The sequence below is a fragment of the Dendrobates tinctorius genome, unplaced genomic scaffold, assembly GCF_039654945.1.
Source record: "Dendrobates tinctorius isolate UK_male_01 unplaced genomic scaffold, ASM3965494v1 ptg000083l, whole genome shotgun sequence".
NCBI lineage: Eukaryota > Metazoa > Chordata > Amphibia > Anura > Dendrobatidae > Dendrobates > Dendrobates tinctorius.
Genome location: NW_027361751.1, coordinates 2,924,328 through 2,942,547, shown reverse-complemented (window position 1 = coordinate 2,942,547; position 18,220 = coordinate 2,924,328). Strand labels below are relative to the sequence as shown.

Here is an 18,220-nt window from a genome sequence, read left to right as displayed (position 1 = left end):
GCAGGGCTTTCAGTGTGACGGCCACACAGCTTTAAAACGCTATTATAACCTTTAGATTAACGACATACCTGCAGGTTATTAGTGTTTTTTTACATGAAAGTTCCCATATAAATCTTCATATTATAAAACAGCCGATAAGTCAATACCCTGACCAAGCAATATTTCCTTATTAAGTTCACTGCACTTGTAGGGTACCCTGTTTGCTCTCAGATTATGGGGATTTCATCACCATGTTAAAATAGTAAATCTTTGTAAAAAATTATGCAGGCAGATACACCGTATAGCACATTTCTATAGCACGGCCTCCATTTCTCTTCCTGCAAATAATATAGGCACAGATAGTATTGCATTCCTGTCTCACACTATAAAGGCAGATACTACAGCATCTGTCCCTCCATGTAAACAATATGGGCACAGAACGCACTGATGTAGTGATGCAAGCACAAATATTGTAGCCTCTCCGAAGGTAAATTAAAAAAAAGTTTTCCTGCAAATAACGTTGACAGATATTACTTCATTAATGTGATTTAGGTTCAGACAGTGCTGCTTCCTAGTCTCTTCTAGTACATGATGTAAATTGAGTGGACAAAAAAACACAGCTTTTAAATGGCTTTTCTGAAATATTATTCTTTCATGTGGATTTTACTATAAATAAGAGATTAGACATCAACATGAATGAGATGAATAGGGTGGAAAGCTTCAAAAATGATCAGAAGGTAGACCTTCTATATGTATAGACCCAAAGTTTGGACACACCTTCTCATTCAAAGAGCTTTCTTTATTTTCATGACTATGAAATATGGATTTTTGTGGTAAACTCACCGTAAAATCCTTTTCTCCAAGACGCTCATTGGGGGACACATGTACAAAAATACTTGGCACTCAAAAATGAAGAAGCAGTATATTCTTTATTTAGCATCCAGACAAAAATATACTCATATCGTATGAACGTTTTCGGTCCAACAACAGACCTTCATCAGAAAGGTTTTTTGGTTTCTTTTGGTAGAAAACTGCAAAAGATACCGATAGGGTAATAGATATCCTTAGGTGGTAGCAAAGTCTATGCTGGTATTATATAGAGACTGGAGCACAAGTCTATCTGGTTGGAATTAGATAAGAAGAAACCAAAAGAAATAAAAAATATACTGCTTCTTCATTTTTGAGTGCCAAGTATTTTTGTACATATTTATGGGTTGGAAAACTTACTTGAGCACCGAACAACCTTCCTTTTTCTCTGGAGTGCAGTGTTTTTTTTGCCCATTGGGGGACACAGGTACTGTGGGTGTATGCTACTGCCGCCTGGAGGCTGACACTAAGTGAAAAAAAGAGGTTAGCTCCTCCTCCGACGTATACACCCTGGCCCCGGTTGCGGGCGGAATCAGTTTGGTGCAAAAGCAGTAGGAGATCAAACAAAAATTAGACAATATCAACCTTAATGCAGGTAAGAACATGTCTAGAAAAGACACCACCCTAATAACATTCAAAAAAGTATATTAAACAAAACAGAAGCTAACTTGGCTAACAGGGTGGGTGCTGTGTCCCCCAATGAGCGTCTCGGAAAAAAGGATTTTACGGTGAGTTTATCACAAAAATCCATGTCTCTCCATCGCCTCATTGGGGGACACAGGTACTGTGGGATGTCCTAAAGCAGTCCCTGGGTGGGAAGTTGACTCACCGATCCAAGCTACAAGCTTGGAGAGTCCTTTTACCCAGACTCGCATCTGACGAAGCCCGAGTATGGATATTATAGTGCCTTGCGAATGTGTGCAAGCTGGACCAGGTTGCAGCCTTGCAAACCTGTTCTGCCGATGCCTGGTGCCGAAGCGCCCAAGAGGCGCCCATTGCCCGAGTAGAGTGCGCTCTGATCCCTGCTGGAACTGGTGTGCCTCTGATGCGGTAAGACTCCTGAATAGTCAAACGAATCCAACTGGCTATGGTCGATTTTGAGGCAGCGAGTCCCTTCCTGCACCCCTCGGGAAGCATGAACAGCGTGTCCGTCTGACGAAAGGGTGCCGTCCGCGCCACGTACCTCCTGAGAGCTCTCACCAGGTCCAACGTGTGAAGAGCCTTTTCCACACGGTGTACCGATGCAGGACAAAAAGAGGTCAGGACAATATCCTCATTAATGTGAACCGAGGAAATGACCTTCGGCAGAAGAGGGGCTTGTCTGAGAACCACTTTCTTTGTGGAACACCAGAAACGGAGCTCGGCAGGATAGAGCTACCAGCTCTGAAAACCGCCTGATTGACGTTATTGCCACAAGAAATACTACCTTCCAAGAAAGGTAGGTTAAAGAGATCTCCTGTAACAGTTCAAATGGAGTCTACTGAAGAACACTTAGGACCAGGTTAAGGTCCCAAGCGTCCAGGGGCGCCATATAAGGAGGTACCAAGTGGGAGACTCCCTGAACGAAAAGGCTTCACCTGCAGATTGGTAGCAATCCTGCGCTGGAACAGAACGGATAAGGCCGATATTTGTCTCCTGAGGGAACTTGGTGCCAAGCCTGAGTCTAGGCCAGACTGGAGAAAAGCCAAGATGTTGGGAATAGAAAATCTCAGTGGAGAACAACCATGGTTCCGACACTATGTGAAGAAAACCTTCCAGGTGTGGTGATAAATACGTGCTGATGCCGGCTTCCGGGCGCTACCCATTGTAGCGACCACATTGCGGCCGAACCCAGCCTGGGTTAGAATCCAGGATTCAACGGCCAAGCAGTCAAACACAGGGCCCCTGAGTTCAGGTGGTAGATCGTTTCCTGGGACAGTAGGTCTGGGCGCTCTGGCAGGCGCCAAGGAACGTCGGCGAGTAGCTGTAGCAGATCTGCGTACCATGCCCGACGACGCCAATCTGGGGCCAGCAGAATCACTAGCACCCCTTCCGCCTTGATCTGCTTGATGACCCTCGGAAGTAGTGGCAACAGGGGAAATGGGTATGGGAGGCGAAACTGGTTCCATGGCAGAACAAGCGCATCCACGGCAATTGCCTGTGGATCCCGGGATCGAGCGACAAACGCTGGTACCTTGGCGTTCACTCTGGAAGCCATTAGGTCCACATCCGGCGTCCCCCATCGTTGGCAGATCTGCTGGAAGATTCTCAGAATGAAGTGACCATTCCCCGGATGCGAGACCCTGCCGCCCAGTCCTACATGCCTGGGATGTGGACTGCCGATATCGCCGAGTGGTTTCTCTTGGCCCAATGAAGCACATGCCCTACCTTGCGCATGGCTGCCCTGCTGCAGGTGCCCCCCCCCCCCACTGATGATTTATGTAAGCCACAGCTGTGGCGTTGTCAGATTGAATCTGAATGGGCCGGCCTGCTAAAAGGTGATGAAACTGTAGCAGAGCTAGCCGGATTGCCAGTATTTCCAACAAGTTGATTGGGAGGCGTGCCTCCTGCGGCGAACACCGTCCCTGGATCGTGTGGTGGCGAAAAACCGCTCCCCAGCAGAGGAGGCTGGCGTCGGTTGTGACCATCAACCAATGGTCTGGGGGAAAGGGCTTGCCCTGGAGAAGTGATGCACTGGCTGTCCACCACTCGAGTGCCTGTGTGACCTGCGTGGGCAACAGCCATCGGCGATCGAGAGAGAATGGGCTTTTGTTCCAGACTGATAACAGGGCGTGCTGCAGGGGGCGAAGATGGAGCTGGGCAAATGGAATTGCCTCCATTGCTGCCACCATCTTTCCTAGGATCCTCATACAGAAGCGGATGGTATGAGGGACCGATTGGCGCAGCTTCCGGACTCCCTGCCGGAGAGCTAAGGCCTTGTCCTGAAGGAGAATTACCAACCCTCGGGAAGTGTTGAAGATCATTCCCATGAAGGCGATCCTCTGAGCTGGCACAGGGGATGACTTTTTCAGACTGACCCCCATCCTAAGCGGGAAAGAGGATCTAGCGTGATGCGGACACTCTCCTTGCATGCCCGAAAGGAAGGGCCTTTGACCAAGAGGTCGTCTAAATAAGGAAAGACAACTATGCCTCGGGAGTGCAGGGTGGCCATGACGACTGCCATGACCTTTGTGAATACCCTGGGAGCGGTGGCCAACTTGAAGGAAGTGCTGCGAACAGAAAGTGTAGGCTATTGATGGCGAAGCACAGGAACCTTTGGTGTGGGGGAAAAATGGGAATGTGTAGGTAGGCGTCTTGGATGTCGATAGAGGCCAAGTATTCTCCCCGCCCCATGGCAGATATGACTGAACGGAGAGACTATCAGGATCAGACATTTCCGGATGAACGGCCCCATCCTTTTTGGGCACCGTGAACAGATTGGCGTAGAACCCATATTTTTCGTTCTCCGGTATGGGAACAATGACTCCGTTGTGCTGGAGTAATTTTATGGCTTTGAGTAAAGCCCCTGCTCAGGCGATTACTTTTGGAAGACGGGAAAGAAAAAACCATCTTGGGGGGTATTTGATGAATTCTATCTTGTACCCTGAGGACACCAGCTCCGTTACCCATGTGTCGTGTTAGACGGAGAGCCAGGTGTGGCGAAACCAAAGCAGGCGGCCGCCTACCTTGCTGAAGTCGCCTTGAGATTGCCTCGAGTCATTTGGCTGCAGATCTCTGGGACCTAGGTCCTCTTGATCTGGGCTGGTGGGTACGCAATCTCCCCAATGGGTTGGCTCTATATGAGACCTGCCGGTCCCTGTCCTGGCTGGGATGACCTGAAGCGGCGGGATTGGTCGTTGCAGCTCACCCGGGGTTGCGAAAGGCCCGAAACCGTGTCTGAGGTGGGTGGCGAAACGGCTGCTTAACGACTGCTCTTTCTACCTGTGGAATCAGAGATGAGCTGATCCAACTTCTCCCCGAACAGACGACCGCTCTGATAAGGCAATGAAGTCAGGGATTGTTTACTATGTCCTCAAACTCTGGGTGAGAACTAAACACTCTATGCGGCCGCTTTGCACGCTTAAATGAGACCTTGTGACCTGAGGCCAAGGTGGAAACATCTTCGATCCCAAGGGTCTGGTTGACGGCCTCAATGAGACTGTCAATTGTTTCCCAGTATTCTGGAGTACCTGAATCAAGCGGCTCATCTGAGTCGTAATCTGAGATCCCGTTAACGACCCTTGCCGAAGCACCTGATGGACAGGGAGATGCTGTGTGGGTTTGTTTCCCCCACGTCTGCCTGGAGAGCGGCCCCTGCAGGCCGGAGGCTCCTGTGAGGTGGAGAACCCCTCTAACACAGGTGAGCCGCTAACCCTGCCCCTAACTGGGGTCCGAACGGACTCGATTGCTCTCGTAAGAGATGCCATGGACTGCGACAGAGACAGAGCCGATTCCGGGGGGCTCGGTACACTGGCCTCGGTCGCAGGGGGAGGACTCCTGGACACATTTGGAATCGCAGGCTTCGCAAATCTGCTTGGTTTGCGCCCGTGGGAAGGCGGACTGACAGGAGGTGCACGCAACATATAAGAATGTGTGTGCCTTTGCTTTCCTGGACATGATGGCTGCTAACTGATATGCCAAAGCCCAAAAAGCTGCTTAGCCTCTGGAAAAACACAGAGGGTGGCCTTCCTCCAGGGGTAGCACTTACCCCAGTCCTGTGTCCCACGTCCTGGACGTGTCAGACGTCCAGCCCACCGCCCAACTGTTCCTTCTTTAAAAAACAGAGCTCTCCGGCGTGTGGGCAGGCCTCGAAGAGGCGGCCCCAGGGATGTCATGGGGCGGAATTTCCGTCCGCGGCCTAGTCCCTGGCAGAAGCTGGGGACTAAATTTTGCTATCCGCCCGAGGCCCCAATGGGCGGGTCCACCGGAAGTGGCCGCGTCACAAGGGGTGGGACTTATGCCCGCGGCCTAGCTCCGGGAAAAGCCGGGGACTAAATTTCCGGCGTGCACCCGGACTCGGGGCGGAACCGCCGGACACCGGGCCAGGAGCCTGCGCCGCCGGCTGCCACGCTATGTAGCGCACCCAGGGAGCCCGGGGATGCCTAAGAACGGCGCCAGGAGTGCCGACCACGGGGGTCCGCAGGAGCGCCGACCACGGGGGTCCGCAGGAGCCCTTCCAGCCCACCTCCTTCCAGAACTCACCCCTCGACGTTCATCTTCATCCTCAGGTTGAGGGGGAGGAAGGGGGGGGCCGAAAAAAAGTTTTAAGTACGGTGCAGGCGCCTTAGCTCCATCTTCCTTTATAGGGGATGAGGAGAGGGACTGTCCGCCACCTTCCATCACCGCTGTCTGGCATTGGTGATGCAGTGGGGGCCGCACGGGACTGTTCGCAGGCCTCTGTACAGCCTAGGGTTTCACTACCTTAGGGTGGTCAGGGCTCAGTCCGGCATCATGTCCCATGTAGCGGGAAAGGATACGTGGAGGCGACACTCGCACGTGCTCGCCCGTTGTTGGTTTGGGGACATCGGACCCTTTCGATAGGATCGATTGCCCCTGTCTTATCTTCATGGAAAAAAACAGACAGAGTCTGGGAAAAAAGACCAGACGTGTGCCTCCAATGGACACTAAGCAAAAACTGATTCCGCCCGCAACCGGGACGAGGGTGTATATGGCGGAGGAGGAGCTAACCTCTTTTTTTCACTTAGTGTCAGCCTCCAGACAGCAGTAGCATACACCCACAGTACCTGTGTCCCCCAATGAGGTGAAGGAGAAAATTGTAGATTCACTCTGAAGGCATCAAAACTATGAATTAACAGATGTGGAATTATATAATTAACAAAAAGGTGTGAAACAACTGAAAATATGTCATATTCTAGGTTCTTCAAAGTAGCCACCTTTTGCTTTGATTACTGCTTTGCACACTCTTGGCATTCTCTTGATGAGCTTCAAGAGGTAGTCACCGGAAATGGTTTGGGGTGAGCTGGAACGCAGAGTGAAGGCAAAAGGGCCAACAAGTGCTAAGCATTTCTGGGAACTCCTTAAGACTGTTGGAAGACCATTTCCGGTGACTACCTCTTGAAGCTCATCAAGAGAATGCCAAGAGTGTGCAAAGCCGTAATCAAAGCAAAAGGTGGCTACTTTGAAGAACCTTGAATATAAGACGTATTTTCAGATGTTTCACACTTTTTTGTTAATTATATAATTCCACATGTGTTAATTCATAGTTTTGATGCCTTCAGAGAGAATCTACAATTTTTGTAGTCATGAAAATAAAGAAAACTCTTTGAATGAGGTGTGTCCAAACTTTTGGTCTGTACTGTATATGTACATATTCTATCTGAAATTGGATTAATAAATTAGTAAATCAGTTAATAAATTATCATATGATAAACAATTATATACCAGGATGCCCAAGTTAACTCTTGCAACTGGAAAAAGTCTAATGTGACCTCCAGCCGACAATGTAGATCTGCAATCAATGCTCTATTTGTGTCTGTTCGTTTGAGTTATAGACACATGAAATTACATGTCATATTAAAAAGAAAACAAAGAAAAAAAGCGTGCGTTACTTACAATGGAATCCGCATCAGCGTTCTCCCTGTAGACAAGAAATATACAAGGTATGAGGCAATCTGGTGCTGGATGGCTACGTGGTCCTATCCTCACACTCCCATCCTGCTCTTCACAAGTGTCGCTGCTCAGTAGCTATAAATTACATCTTCTTTCCCCAGCACATTGCATATTTAAGGCTGTGGACACTTAGCGTGGATAAATGATTTTACATTTACTAGAGATTACGCTGCACAAGTGTAAGGCTGCAATCTCAATTACTTCACTCATCAGAACTCTTGGTAACCAGTCTACAGCCTGCTCCATTCTCAGAAATACAAGATGGAAGAGAGGTTGATGTCCAAAAACACTAATACGCTTGGGATAAGAACCTTACATATTTCCCCCAGCGCTTTACATGGTATCATAGTAATAAAGAAACTACACAAATGAGTTCCCTGTTTACAAGAGCTTGCAATCTAGGAAGGAAAGCATCAAATTACTCGATTGCATGTCAGCATATGTCCATCTATATACTGCTTTCCTATTTTACAACCCATGAGGCTTCTTCTCTACCTTTTCACCTTATGCTGACACCAACTAATGTGATCCCCTCCCTCTATTCTCTGTTACAAAACAGTTTTTGTGATCTGCCCTCCCTGAAACGTTGAATGCTTCTCTCCCTCTCCACACTCTGACTTGCCATGTACAACCTCCTCCTGCTCGCTCTTAAGATTGAGAAAAGGGAGGAAAAGAGTGTAAAATTCGCCATAAACCTTAAAACACTGAAAGGATTACATCTTTCCAACCTGCTATCCTATATGCCCAGGATGAGATTCCCTAAAACAACTAAGAGTAGGCACTAAATGATATGGAAGCAGCAGGAAGAGTCGGAGGTGATAAATACTTATCTATATTCTGATAAATCACAATAAGCAAGAGAGGGCAGAAGTAAGAGAGCATCTATTCAGGCTCCTGTTGATGTTCTATTACTATATGATCTGGTAATGACCATAACCCAGTTAATACTTACACAGACTCAGTATCATCCTTTTTCTTCATTTTAGTTGGAAGACCAAAAGTCTTTCTCTTCTTCTGTTTTACCCCTGAAACTTAAAATGTTGACTTTAGATAATTAAATTAATGGCTTCAAGAGCAATAAAGGAAACCCTCTGGCTGCACAATATTACACATCAGAACGTACCTTCCACAGCAACAGCTGCATTGCACTCCTCAAATTCAATGGGACCTAGACAGAAAAAAAATGAAGTTTTTATTAAACTATTTCTAACTAATGATTCTGTAGATTAATAGAATAGCTCAAAACGTATCAAGAATCACAAGCAGATAATTTGTATGTCACCATGCTACCACTGCCCCCCAATATCCTGCCTAACAGCACTGGTATACTATTCAGTGTATTGTAATGAGATCTGTAGGAAAAGACGCTAAATCAATCTGTCAGTAATGACCAGAGATCTTCGCCATGTTTATCGCTTGGAAAAAAAAAAAAAACTTATTATATTCAGAATAATTTAACTCCATTTCTGCCATTTGTAGTCACAGCTATGCAGACATGATGCGCGCTGCATCACCGCCCCCTAGTGCACGTCTACATGTAGGACAAGATCGTATGAAGGCAAATGAAAGGGAAAAAACTTTAAAGCTGATCAGTGTGCTGTAGATTGGAGATTTTCTTACATATCCTTAATTTTATATACATCACATACATAATAAATCGGCATGCTCATATTAATGGAGCGAGAATCTTTGAACAATTAAAGGTCATATTAAGGGCAAATTAAAAGGCCAGAAGAAATGGGTTCTATTTTCCCAACACCACAAACTCAAGATATTAGTATGTCTGCAGGGTAAGAGTCATTTAGAATAAATGATACTTTGAAATATGCATCTGTTGACGCAGGTTCGCTGATTACTGACTTGTGCATATATGCCGGCAATCACCGATGAACAAGTAAAATACCAGATTGTCGCGTGAACAGATTGTAATCATTGTTATCAGCAGCGCATTGTCCTGTGTAAACAGGAGACATGCTGCCAATGGTGATTTTATGAGTGCACAGAATTGAGGTCGGCCTGTGCAAACAGATCAGTAAATCACCACTGATCGGTGGTCATTTAATGGGCGCAGTCATCTCTCCTAAATGTGCCCTTAGGGTACCGTTACACCTAGCGATGTGGCCGACAAGAAATGGCCCAGGAGCTTCTCGCGCGATCAGTGATAACCAGCGGGGGAGCCGGTCGGTGGTAAGTATCACATGCAGAGATATCGCTGCAACGCTAGCGATATCGCAGTGTGTAACGGGGGCTTTAGAGACGGAGGCAGGGAGGGTCAGGCTGGTCAGAACCAGAGGATCCTCCAGTGGGTCCAGGATCTGATACAACAAACACACAAAAAAACAACCTCATTTGGAGCCACTATACGCTGATACTGATCCACCTATTAGACTTTATAGGAGATATGACGCTATGGCCCAGTTCAGCAAGACCGGTGGGGTTTACTCCAGTCTTGATTAGGCGGTGTGCTAGAGTAAGAGGTGGACAACTCTTAATGAATGAAGAGTGTCTTAAAAGTGGTATGTGCCTCAGCACAGATCTTACTCCAGTCAGAGACTCCAGTCACAACTCGTCATGAATTAGACGAGCGGCCCATGCCTCATGCCTCCCTTCTCCCACGAGTTCCACCAAATGAGAGTTTTGCTTGCTCATCAGGCCATTGACAGCCTATTTCCATTATGTGGAAATTTATCAAAGTTTCAATGGCAGAAAGTCTAAGTCACTTTGAAAAGTCACAACATTGTAGCAAAACTCGGAGTATTGCAAATTGCTTTCAGGTCAGCTTGAAGCAGCTCCACCCAAATGGATGGGAGCAGGGTGAGGGGTGCTAGACCCACCCATCAAATTCAGACAGAGGTTCAGCGTTTTTTTTTTACACCAGAAATGCTTCCGTAGAGGAGAATTTCTGGCAAGACGCATGACAATACAAGATGTGCTAAATAAGGGGCACCTCTTATTGATTTCAGCACATCATACCCCAGTGAACTCTTCACTTTGCCTGCTGTGCGCAACACCAGTCTCACTGAATGATGCAGGAAATCCGGGAAGGACAGCGCTAAATCCTAGCTCCGCAGACTGTGATTAGAGGCACCTGCATAGCTATGTCTACAGCCAGGTTCTGTGTCCATTTTTGTCAGTCTGCTGTGGGATGCTGAGCAGAGTGGCGTGTGTTGGAGCTGGTGAGTGACCAGCAAATGTTGGCTACATCTGGGAAAAAGAAATGACCTCCGTCCACCTAAAATAACTCTCAAACTGGAAAGACCAAGGTATTACTAATCTCATGGCTATATCTATAGATAATGCTTTAATTTCCTTTAAAGAAATACAACTTAAATTTAACCTACCAGCTAGAGAAATTGACAACTGGTTACTTGTTAACCATTATTTAAAAAAGGAAGGATATATCTTTAAAACTTTCATTAGTAATCACTAATAATGAAAAATACCCCTCAAATTTGTTGATTAGGAAAACTAATACAATCTACCAAACGTTTAACGACTATATATGCCTTGGTAATAATATTTGAGCCTGGGAAAAAGAATTACAATTTATATTTGATGATGAACAACTCTTAAAGGCTCTGGATACTACATCTGCCAATCTTGTGCCACCGTGCAAGAAACCTACTACAAAGTATTATGTAGATGGCATTATATAATTTGCAGACATGGTCTGATAACACCTTATCCGTGCACGCTTGCTCATCACTAATCATTTTCCTTTCACAAACCCTTTTTTTCCTGGAGGAATTGTGGGGAAATTGGAAGTTTGTCCCAGATTTTTTGGAGCGGTCCATTTCAGAAAAAAAAAAAAAAATACCGTAGGTGGATAGTCATTCAAAATCTATTTAAAATTACCTATCAAAATATACTTCTATTGCCTCAACTAATCCTTTTTTCAGATGTGTGAGTTCCCAGAACAGATGGAAAGTGACCCATCAGAGCTCGTCCATCTGGTGGGTGCACTCACACCGTCCTTCAAGGCTGCAGCAGTTCACCAGCGATCATGTAGCGAGGCACCAGCGATCCTGACAAGGTCGTATCGTTGTCGGGATCGCTGGTGCGTCGCTATGTGTGACGGGGCCTTAAGACTGAACATGACCCCCCTTCATGGCAATGCTGAGGATGCAAAAGGGCCGGGTAGACACAGGCATGGACAGCTACCTCTCACACACCCCACTGGCACCTATTGCAAAAATTTAATTATGTCAACATCAAGTGCCTTTCCTCAGTCTTGTCTTCTGGGAGTTTGTTCATGAGCAAGTTCCTTCATCCAGAAGCTGAACACTGGATGCTGACATCATGTAACATCACCCTGTGCGGTTACAATAGATGACCCCGGGCCTACGCTGTAAGATTTTACTATTTCTTCCCCTTGTGCAAACAAAGAATCTTCTCAAAAGCTGGCTGACAATGGAGCAACGTACAACAACTAATAGACAGGAGTGTGAAAAACAAACGATACGAGTCTTACGTGTACATTTTCTCCCCTTTCTATGTGCATTATATGTGTGAGCTGTCATTTTCTTGATATTATTACATCCAGTGCCCACAAAGCATAGAGAATGCCCCCCCCCCGCAGCTACCATAGAGGAGAGGTAGGTGGCTTCAGTGTTTCCCATACAGTAAGAGGAAACAATATTTTGTAAGCGGATTCTGCAGGGCTCTTTTCACATCTCCGCTCTGCGCTTCCCATGCCACAGTGAGCGGCGAGGCTTTGCGTGTCTGGCATGGTGCCAGTTGACAGCCCAGCTGGATATCAGTACACATCGTGACCCCCCTCCTGCAGTGTGTCACTTCGGGATCGTTTCCGCAGTAGAAAGTTTATTCAACCTCTCTCTGGAAATTCAGTGGACCGGCCATCATTCTGCTATTTAATCAGAGTGGGACATTTTATTTTTCTGACAGCACTAAAGCCAGAGAGCAATTCCTAATGAACAGCTTGATACAAGCTGAATCGCAAATGTTTTAGCCTCAATTAATTCTGCTGTCAAAACAAATGACTGCTCTTAGCTGTGCGATGTTAGCGCTGGGTCAGTAAGGGTCAGGCCCGGGACTACACAATCAAGCTATTTTTCAGGATTTTCATATGAACTTACCAGAGCAACGACAGACTTAAAATGCCCTATAGGCAAACACTACATCTGCATTCCCATATTAAAGGGAATCTGTCCGTAGGATCAGCCCTCCTGAGCCGTCCATAGGGGCATGTAGGTCATAGGAAGCTGAACAAGGTGATACCTTGATATCTGCGACCCGATGTCTAAGGGTCCCGTTTCACTTCGCGACACACCAGCGATCCTGACAACGATACGACCTGGAAAGGATCGCTGGTGCATGGCTAAATGGTCGCTAGGTAAGCTGCCATGGCAGATCTCACCAGCAACGCAGCAACGATCCAGCGATCAATCACAGCGATGCGCGCTGGCCAGCGGGACACAGACGACGAAAAAATGGCCCAGGACATTCCTGCACGATCAGCGATATCCAGCAGTGGGGACAGTCGCCGCTGCGTGTCACATGTAGCGAGATCGCTGTTGCATCACAAAATCGGTAACGCTAGCGATCTCATTATGTGAGACGGGGCCTTTATTCCAGAGAAATCCACATTTCTCATAATATGTAAATGAGCTGTTACAATCTATGGGCCGGACGTAGAGCTCCCTGTCTCCAGAGCTTGTTTTACATAAAAGGGGTGTTACATGTGTGAGACATTTAATGACCGACAGTCTGCTCTCCTAATCTACATGTCTCTCTGGCATTAGACATCAGATTGCAGATATTAAGGTATCACTTTATCCAGCTCCCTATGGCCTACAAGCCCATGTAGATGGCTAAGGAGGGACGATCCTTACCGACAGATTCCCCCTAACTACTGGGAAGCTGCGCCACTCAATAAGGACTGAGCAAGCAAGACTTCTTCAAACACGCATACCTTACATGGAAAAGCAACTCACAAGTGGCAAATTTACCCATTGATCCGTGTATTCCTAGTGGCAGTAATAAACAGGACTTATATATATATATATATATATATATATACACACTCACTGGCCACTTTATTAGGTACACCATACTAGTAACGGGTTGGACCCCCTTTTGCCTTCAGAACTGCCTCAATTCTTCGTGGCAGAGATTCAACAAGGTGCTGGAAGCATTCCTCAGAGATTTTGGACCATATTGACATGATGGCATCACACAGTTGGCGCAGATTTGTCGGCTGCACATCCCTGATGCGAATCTCCCGTTCCACCACATCCCAAAGATGCTCTATTGGATTGAGATCTGGTGACTGAGGAGGCCATTTGAGTACAGTGAACTCATTGTCATGTTCAAGAAACCAATCTGAGATGATTCGAGCTTTATGACATGGCGCATTATCCTGCTGAAAGTAGCCATCAGATGTTGGGTACATTGTGGTCATAAAGGGATGGACATGGTCAGCAACAATACTCAGGTAGGCTGTGGCGTTGCAACGATGCTCAATTGGTACCAAGGGTCCCAAAGAGTGCCAAGAAAAAATTCCCCACACCATGACACCACCACCACCAGCCTGAACCGTTGATACAAGGCAGGATGGATCCATGCTTTCATGTTGTTTACGCCAAATTCTGACCCTACCATCCGAACGTCGCAGCAGAAATCGAGACTCATCAGACCAGGCAACGTTTTTCCAATCTTCTACTGTCCAATTTCGATGAGCTTGTGCAAATTGTAGCCTCAGTTTCCTGTTCTTAGCTGAGAGGAGTGGTACCCGGTGTGGTCTTCTGCTGCTGTAGCCCATCTGCCTCAAAGTTCGACGCACTGTGCGTTCAGAGATGCTCTTCTGCCTACCTTGGTTGTAACGGGTGGCAATTTGAGTCACTGTTGCCTTTCTATCAGTTCGAATCAGTCTGCCCATTCTCCTCTGACCTCTGGCATCAACAAGGCATTTCCGGCCACAGAACTGCCGCTCACTGGATTTTTTTTCTTTTTCGGACCATTCTCTGTAAACCCTAGAGATGGTTGTGCGTGAAAATCCCAGTAGATCAGCAGTTTCTGAAATACTCAGACCAGCCCTTCTGGCACCAACAATCATGCCACGTTCAAAGGCACTCAAATCACCTTTCTTCCCCATACAGATGCTCGGTTTGAACTGCAGGAGATTGTCTTGACCATGTCTACATGCCTAAATGCACTGAGTTGCCGCCATGTGATTGGCTGATTAGAAATTAAGTCTTAACACACAGTTGGACAGGTGTACCTAATAAAGTGGCCAGTGAGTGTGAGTGTATGTATATATATATATATATATATATATATATATATATATATATATATATATATATATATATATATAATGATGTCTCATTAATACAGCTGTAGTGCAGTACAACACATTTCCTCTATAGGGCGCAGTAAAACTCTCTACAGACTGAACTCATTCTGGAAAATGTAGCTTCCCATGAGTGGAATGATCAAACGCTCCATGGATAAAAGGAGAGGGTAATGAAAAAGTATATTTTTCTACAGGCATACAATTACCCAGAATATTTCATTACTCATGAAAAAGCCCAGCTATAATGTAGATTTCCACAGGAACGAGATACATTGGACATTTCTACAATTAAAGAACAACTTCCAGGAGATTATGGGTTTATATACTATTTTGAAGGACAATGACCAATAATCCAGCACCTACCAGGACCCACAGATGCTGGACTAAATACATTTTTTTTCTGGATTAGAAATGTGTAATCATTTGACTATATGACAAACCTACATTTAAGATATTTCACCCCTTCATGGGCAATTCATCATTTTTGCGCTTTTGTTTTGTTTCTATCATTCTCCCAAGTGCCACAAGTTCCAATTTTGTATTACATAGTTTATGTTAACATGCAATGTACTGAAAACATGGAAAAAAAAAACCCCAAGTGAGGTGAAATGGTGACAAAAAATGCAATTCCCTAATTTTTTTTTTCTAGGTTTTGTAATTACAGCAATTCATTGTGCGGTAAAATAGCCCTACTAACTAACATGACCTGATTTGTGTTGCCATTTTCTGAGATCCGTTACTTTTTCATTTTTCTGTCAATGGAGCTGCATGAGGGCTTGCATTTTGCATGGCGAGTTGACATTTTTATCAATACCATTTTGGGGTACATACAATTTTTTGATAGTTTTTTTTGGGTCTTTTTGTGAAAAACTGCTATTATAGTATTTTGATTTTTTGTGTTTACGCTATAGGTAAATTAACTTTATATTTTCGATAGACTAGACTTTTACAGACATGGCAAAACCAAATGTAAGACATTGTACTTCATGATACAATGAATTTGTTCAATGTGACTCGAGTTTATTTGCAAAAAAAAATGGGAAATTTTGTGAACATTTTGAAAATTTAGCAATTTTAAAACTTTTCATTTTTATGCCAAATCAGAGTTATGTCACACAACATGGTTAATAAATAACATTTCCCACATGTCTACTTTACATCACCGCAATATCTGAAACTATTTTTTTTTTTGTTAGGAAGTTATAAGGGTTAAATGTTGACCAGCGATTTCTCATTTTTCAAACAAAATTTACAAAACTATTTTTTAGGGATGACATTACATTTAAAGTCACTTTGAGGGGTCTACATGACAGACAAAATCCAAAACTGACACCATTCTAAAAACTTCACCCCTCAAGGTGCTCAAAACCACATTCAAGAAGTTTATTAACTCTTCAGATGCTTCACAGAAATTAATGGAATATGGAAGGAAAAAATAAACATTTTAACTTTTTTCACAAAAAGAAGGATTTTTGGTACTCACCGTAAAATCTCTTTCTTGGAGCCTTCATTGGGGGACAGAGGTTACCATGGGTGTATACTGCTGTAGCTAGGAGGCTAAAACTAGGCAAGAAAAGGAAATGGCTCCTCCCCAGTAGTATACACCCTGTGACAGGAACCAAGTACTTCAGTTAGTGTTAAAGCAGTAGCAGAAGCAAGCAAAAACTCGATATATGTACCAATTCAGCAACAAAAGGCACGTAGGCCAAAAAACGGTATAAACAGATAGGGAGGGTGCTGTGTCCCCCAAGAAAGATTTTACGGTGAGTATCAAAAATCCTTCTTTCTTTATCGCTTCATTGGGGGACACAGGTTACCATGGGACGTCCCAAAGCAGTCCCCGAGGTTGGGAAACAGAAAACAATGCAAAGAAAAAAACCCAGGTCGGCCGGTGCATAACCGTTGCCTGAAGCGCCTTCCTTCCCAGGTCTGCATCAGACGAGACATGGGTATGAAACTTATAAAACGCCGCAAAAGTGTACAATGAAGACCAGGTCGCAGCTAACAATCTGTTAAGCCGAAGCCTGGTGACAGCCTTTACCCTCGGAGGAAGTTGTTAGTCCTGAAAGAGGTAGGCTTCCAATATTGCCGAACGGAACAAAACGGGCAATAGTGGACATGGATGCTGGGAGTCCATTACGACGACCTTCAGAAATGTCAAAAAGGGCATCAGGAAGGAGAAAGGGAGCAGTCCTTGAGAGACATACTTGGATAGCTGTGACCAGATCTAACTTGTGGAGGGACTTCTCCAGGGTTTGAACTGAAGAGGGACATAGAGAAGGAAGGACAATTTATGTAATGTGAAGTGATCACACTATGTAAGAAGGACGGAACGGGCCCGAGAGCTACCATGTCTTGATGGAGAATCAGGAACGAGGAGCGGCAGGACAAAGCCGCTAACTCAAACTCTCCTGATGGACGTAATGGCAACTAAGGCGGCCGCTTTTATGACAGGAGAGAAAACGGAAAAACTTGCATAGGTTCAAAGGGAACGCGCTGGAGTGCACCCTAGGACAAGATTAAGATCCTATGGATCCATAGGAGGACGATAAGGGAGGTGTCAAGTGGGCGACTCCTGGAAGAAAGGTCTTTATCTGGAAACCAAATCTCGTTGAGAAAGGATTGAAGAGCGGAAACCTGACCCTTAAGGGTATTGACCAAATTTTGTCCACACTCCATTGAAAGAAGACCTACCAGTATCTGTGCTAGATAAGCGAGGATGCTGGTTTTCGTGCCCTAATTATTGTCTGAATAACCTGATGGGAAAGTTCGACTACCCTGGACTGTGGCCTCAACGGTCATGCCGTTGAAATCAGAAACCGAGAACTCTAGCGGAAGAGGGGGCCCTATGAAAGAAAATCTGGATGGTCTGGGAGCCTCCAGAGGGCATTGATGAGCATGTTCACCAGCTCCGCATACCAGGCGCTTCTTGAGCCATGTGAAACCAGGATTACGGGAGTTCTTTCCGTCTATATCCATATCACGACTCTCGGAATAAAGGGGAGAGGCGGAAAAAAAAAAGTCAACTGAAAACGTGATCATGGGGTCACCAGTGCATCAAATCCAATGACAAGTGGATCCCAGAACCTGGCTACGAATAATCAGCCAAGACACCAGGAGGATGACGTCTGGGTGAGCACATCTCTGGCATAATTGATTGAAAATGTCGGAAATGAAAGACCACTCGCCCGGTGCGAGACCCTGAAGACTCAGGAAATAGGCTGCCCAAGTTTCCACCTCAGGAGTGTGTACGGCTGATATGACGGGAACGAGACGCTCCGCCCGTCGCAGATCCTTGTTACCTCTGTCAACACCTGATTGTTGTCGGTCCCTCCTTGATGTGTTAAGCCACGACAGGGACCTCGTCCGATTTTATACGGACCTGCTAGGAAGGACTGTTAGCGGCGAAGGGCAAGGGGAAAAAATTGCCCTGATCTCCAGGAGATTGAA

The 18,220-nt window shown here is 45.7% G+C and overlaps 1 protein-coding gene across 4 annotated transcripts in view; it reads right to left on the bottom strand.

The window, feature by feature from the left end:
- FCHO2 (FCH and mu domain containing endocytic adaptor 2) overlaps window positions 1-18,220 on the bottom strand; it is a 240,992-nt gene that overhangs the window by 127,795 nt on the left and 94,977 nt on the right. For 3 of the 4 annotated variants that reach the window (XM_073584057.1, XM_073584058.1, XM_073584056.1), the window contains exons 9-11: window positions 8,579-8,623; window positions 8,408-8,486; window positions 7,399-7,423 (exon numbers count right to left, since the gene is read on the bottom strand). In XM_073584057.1, coding sequence (XP_073440158.1) covers window positions 7,399-7,423; window positions 8,408-8,486; window positions 8,579-8,623 — 149 coding nt within the window. The remainder of the gene's footprint in view (window positions 1-7,398; window positions 7,424-8,407; window positions 8,487-8,578; window positions 8,624-18,220) is intronic. The other variant, XM_073584059.1, reaches the window with a different exon arrangement.